The following is a 5451-nucleotide window of genomic DNA, read 5'->3' as shown; positions in this document are numbered from 1 at the left end:
TCCAGGTGGAGTATAAAAGCAGTTCTATTTTATCCTGTCACACTGCTCTTCCTTCCTTTCTCACTTTGATAGCTGCGCTGTGGGGCAAGAATATGATGCCGGCGCCATGGTAGCTATCGTGAAGCCAAGAGGCCCAGCTTACCAGAGTGTGGCTCTCTGATGATACTGCCAAGCCACCAGACTAACCCCAAGATCAACTGCTACAGACTTTCTTGTCCAATTCACCTGATCTTCTCAGACTGTGTACCAGGGCACCCCAGACAGCCATGTTGAACTCACAGAGGAGCTATGCAGGATTATAAAACTTCAAGTGAAATACAGTGATGCTCAAGATCTGTCAGACATCATGTGAATTACCAGCTCGAGGTTGTTCAAAGTTGTAATATTAAATGGCCCTACATTCCCTCCAATAACATCATATCTTTACAGAGCTGGCTTTATGGGAGCTGCCATAATAAAAAGCAAGTGCCACATAAAAACCAATGTGGAAGAAGAAATGTAGGTGGTAGGGTCCAATCTGATTCCAAGGTCTAGGAAGCTGTGCCGTGCCTGAAGGCACACATATCCCACGGTAATTAACTGTAGAATTTAAAAATGCAAGTTATCTAAGGACTCAATTCAACTGAGTTATTTATAGTCATCTAAGAATGAAATAAAAATATAAACAAAACACTTCAATATACGTGTATTTTTTTTCCAAATGGCTAAGTTGAGGGGCGCCCAGGTGGCTCAGTCAGTTGAGCATCCAACTGTGGCTCAGGTCATGATCTCACAGTTTGTGGGTTCAAGCCCCACGTCGGGCTCTGTACTGACAGCTCAGAGCCTGGAGCCTGCTCCGGATTCTGTCTCTCTCTCTCTCTCTGTCTCTCTCTCTCCCTCTCTCCCCATGCATGCTCTGTTTCTGTCTTTCAAAAATAAATAAATGTTGAAAAAATTCTAAAAACGGACATAAATAGAACTAGGAGGTATCCCTTGTGGCCCAGGAATGTTGTGAACCAGGACAGTTTGGGGGCCTGTGTAATGAACAATATACATCCTGTTTCGGGAACCAGAAGTTGAGTTTTCTATCACTCACAGCAGAGAACATTTCCGGCTGGTACACATTCTCCCTGTTCCCTGGCGACACCAGGCTTTTGATTTAATAATTTCTTCTGCAAACCAGCCAATATTTGTAATGCAGAGGCTCAATAATTCAGGCTGATCCTGAGATGGACCATTGCAGAAACTAAAGGCAGAACTCTCTGTCTCTTCTGAAACAGTGGCTTTATTTCTATCTAAATAAAATAATAAAATAAATAAATAAATAAATAGACAAAATAAAATCAATGTTGTTTTCAGCCCATGGTGACCAGGAGCTTAGGGTAACTTAGTGGTTGGAAATGACTCTAGTTTATTGTTGTTGTTGTTGTTGTTTTTCACTTTTCTCTCTGCTAAACTGCAGGGCTCACTTAAGCCTAAGCACATCCCTTCCTTGAAGACGCTGCCAGCACCCTATTTTCACCCTGCAGTGTCAAGTTCAAACGTCGATGCCTTTTGAGTCACTGGTTACCAGACATCAGCCATGTGCGTTACTGCAGAACCCTTTACGGCCAGAGGGTCACCGGACTCAAGAAGCAGCCTGCTAAGTCTCATCAGTAAGGGTTCATTGTCACCATCGGTATATCAAACAATTAAAACGGTAGAATAATGGCTACTGTGCGCTGAGCACCACAAGCTTATTCCATATTCACGATTAGAATGTTCTCATGTCTTTTTTTTTTTTTGGCTTTGGCTTTTACCCTTTTGTCTACTATCCAAATTAAATAACTTTACAGACGAGGAAAACCAAATGGTCAACAAACATGTAAAGACAATCTCTAAAAGCCAGAAAAAGAAAATTCAAGTTAAAACAATAAGACAGAATTCTTTTTTTTTTTTTTTTAAGTAGGCTCTGTGCCCAGGGTGGAGCCCAGCATGGGGCTTGAACTCGCAACCTGGCGATCAAGACCTGAGCTGAGATCAAGAGTCACAGGCTTCACTGACGGAGCCACCCAGGCACCCTCAGAACACATTTTTTTTTTCTTTTTACTGGCTAGTATTTTGAGAGAGAGAAAGAGACACAGAGTGCAAGCAGGAAAGGGGCAGAGAGAGAGGGAGACACAGAATCCTAAGCAGGCTCCAGACTGAGCTGTCAGCACAGAGCCCGATGTGGGGTTCAAACTCACAACTGCGAGATCATGACCTGAGCCAAAGTCTGATGCTTAACTGACTGAGCCACCTGGCCACCCTGTTAATAAAAACTCTGCTTTTAAAAACAGATTAACATCCAATACTGACAGAGACCTGCATCGCTGGTGAAAGTGTAAATTGCTACAGTATTCTGTAACACAATCTTGCAATAGTTATTAAATATTTAAACTCACAGACCCAGCAAGCCTTGCATTTGAAAATCAACCCTATAAAAGAAAACCTCCAGTAGGTAAGAGTATATGAAAGGGACATTGATTTCATCATTGTTTATTGTAGAAAAATCTAGGAACTACTTGAAAGATCATAGTTATGAAAACAATGGAAGTAGGAGATGTCTACCCAGAATGCGTCTCCCATAGTTCTGTGCACCTTCAAGGCTTTGGATGGTCTCTTTCTTTTACCCACACTGCTCCCTAAATCTGGCAAAACCTTACTCATCCTTCAAGTCCAAACAAAGATAAGAGAATGTTTGTAAAGGTAGCAAAAGAGGAAGTATCACAGAAAATGTAAATCCTGTGAGCTGGCTTACAATTAGATGTGTGTCACAAGCAAAGAAGCCAGGCACAAAAAATCATGTCGTACAATATAAAGTTCAAAACAAAGCAAAGCCAAGGACGGGGCACGTGGGGATTTTCGGGCGCTGCCTCCTTCTGTCTCATGATCTGGATACTAGCAACAGGGTGAGTTCTGTTTGTGAAAAGACACGAGCCGGTACAGCACATGTGGTTTTCCGTGTGTATATTACACTTCAATAAAACATCACAAATAAAACAAGTCTGTGTTTAGGAAATTACCTTTTGGACAAAACCAGGAGGGAATTTTCAGGTGAATCTAGGGTCCCTAGAAGAGAACACTGAATTCAGCCTCCATGTCCTGGGCTGTCACGTTTTATACCCATAAAAATATAAGAATATGCCATTTTAGAAACTGCCTTTAAAACGCTGAAGGCTTTAACTACACCCTTTATTATTCCGGTAATTGAAATTATTGTCAATAACAACAAATGTCCAGGGTCAACGAGTCCTGTCCCAGACCTCCTACTGAGCATTTACCAAACTTGACTTGGCTGATTCTTCACGGCAATATTGTGAGGCAGGTACTGTCCCCATTTTGCAGATGTGGAAGGCAAAGTCCAGAGGCCCGACTCATTGAAGGTCACAGGCAACTGGGCTCAGAACTGGTTTGCTGGAGTGCCTATGCTTTCCAGGTAAATGATCTCAAAATAGAAACCAGAAGTATCTTTTGGATTTTTAAGATTATTTCTTAAGCAGCTTTACTGAGTATAGTCGATAGATAATACATCACACACATCTAGCGTGTACAGTTGATGTTTTGACATATCACACAGCATGAGACCATCACAATCAAGACAGCAAACGTCCCCCCAAAGTTCCCTTGTGACCCCATTCTTGTCTGCACACAAACACTAATCTGTTTTCTATTTTTTTATATAGTTTGAGAGAAAAAGAGAGAAAAAAGAGTGAGTGGGGGAGGGGCAGAGAAAGAGGAAGAGAGAGAATCCCAAGAGGGCCCCATACAGAGCCCGACACAGGGCTTGAACCCACTAACCATGAGATCATGACCTGAGCCAAAATCATGAGTTCGACTCCTAACTGAGCCATCCAGGCACCCCACTACTCTGTTTTCCGCCACTATAAATAAATTGGAATTTTCCAGAATTTTCCATAAATGAAACCAAGCAGTATGTGCTCTTTTTCATCCGGCTTCTTTCGCTGGGCGTATTTAGTTTAGCTTCACCCAGATTCTAGCACGCACGAGGTCCCCTTCCTCTGGGTGCTGTGGACGGCTCCCCGGAGTGATCAGACCCCAGCCTCGTCCCCCACTCGCCCACGGATGGGCATCGTCCCAGGTTTTGGATGCTGTGAATCCACTGCTGTGAACGGTTTTTGTACAAGTCCTTCGACGACATGTATTGTCATTTCCCTTGAGTGACTGCCTGGTGGGTGTGAATTTAACTTTTCAGAAGCGCCAAGCTGTTTTCCAGAAGGGGAAATGGTTGCAGGGTCCTGCCTGCAGCGTACGAGACTTCCGGTCCCTCCTGATCATCGCCAAGAGCAGGTATGATCCATCCTTTGGAGTTCATACGTCCTAATTTGCACTGATTATGACTCACTTTGTTGCCCTTTTTATTTTGTTTTTCATGTGCTGAGTTGCCAGCAACCTATCCTCTTTGCTGAAATATTTGTTCAAAGCTTTCAACCCCATATGTTAAATATTTGGTTGGGATAAACCTGTCAATATTGTGTAATAATAATTGGATCACTGTACCTATGTCACAATTTCTTGTAACTCCCCCTTCCCAAACTCATAAAAGCCCTGCCCCACCTTTATTCGGGGCTCTCAGCATGGATCCACCATGCAGATACCACTGAAATGGCAACAGAGCACAACGTATAATGCACAAAAGCATATAGAATGGCAGAGGAGATATAAGTGAATAAGAGGAACTGTAGCATTTTTTAAACATAGAAAGCACATGGAGGAGTGAAACCTAATTTATCAGACAAGAAGCTATCAACAGATAAGCATGCAGAAGGCAAAACCAATAAGAGATCTGATAAGAACTCTGGAACATTGACATTATACCCAATCTATCAATGAAGAAATAATTTAGACATTAAACATCTTGCCTACAGTAACACAGGGGACAGCCTGGCATGTTCTATCCATCTTACATCCTCCTGAAGAGTGCTTAAGTATCTCATTTGATGTGAAGCCTGTACTCACTCCCTTTCAGAATAAGGTCCTTCAGCCATTTTGATCTTATTTTTGTGTATGGTGTAAGAGACTGGTCTAGTTTCATTCTTCTACATGTTGCTGTTCAGTTCTCCCAGCACCACCTGCTAAAGAGGCAGTCTTTTTTCCATTGGATACTCTTTCCTGCTTTGTCAAAAATTAATTGACCGTACATTTGTGGGCCCAGCTATGGATTCTCTATTCTATTCCATTGGTCTATGTGTCTGTTTTTGTGCCAATACCATACTGTCTTGATGATGACAGCTTTGTAGTAGAGGCTAAAGTCTGGGATTGTGATGCCTCCCGTTTTGGTGGAGAAAGTAGGGAAAAACCTCCTAGACCTCCACTGCAGCAATCTCCTACTTGACACATCCTCAAAGGCAAGGGAAATTAAAGCAAAACTGAACCCTTGGGACTTCATCAAGATAAAAAGCTTCTGCAAAGCAAAGGAAACAATCAAGAAAA

The 5451-nt window shown here is 42.5% G+C and overlaps 1 protein-coding gene across 1 annotated transcript in view; it reads left to right on the top strand.

Moving 5' to 3' along the window:
- Positions 1-160, top strand: part of LOC115297510 (aquaporin-8-like) — an 896-nt gene extending 736 nt beyond the window's left edge. The window contains exon 3 of the mRNA XM_029945700.1: positions 73-160. Within this exon, the coding sequence (XP_029801560.1) occupies positions 73-160 (88 nt within the window). The remainder of the gene's footprint in view (positions 1-72) is intronic.
- The last annotated feature ends 5291 nt before the right edge of the window (positions 161-5451 follow it).

Source organism: Suricata suricatta, chromosome 8 (assembly GCF_006229205.1).
Source record: "Suricata suricatta isolate VVHF042 chromosome 8, meerkat_22Aug2017_6uvM2_HiC, whole genome shotgun sequence".
NCBI classification, from domain to species: domain Eukaryota; kingdom Metazoa; phylum Chordata; class Mammalia; order Carnivora; family Herpestidae; genus Suricata; species Suricata suricatta.
This window is presented reverse-complemented; position numbering and strand designations above follow the sequence as displayed.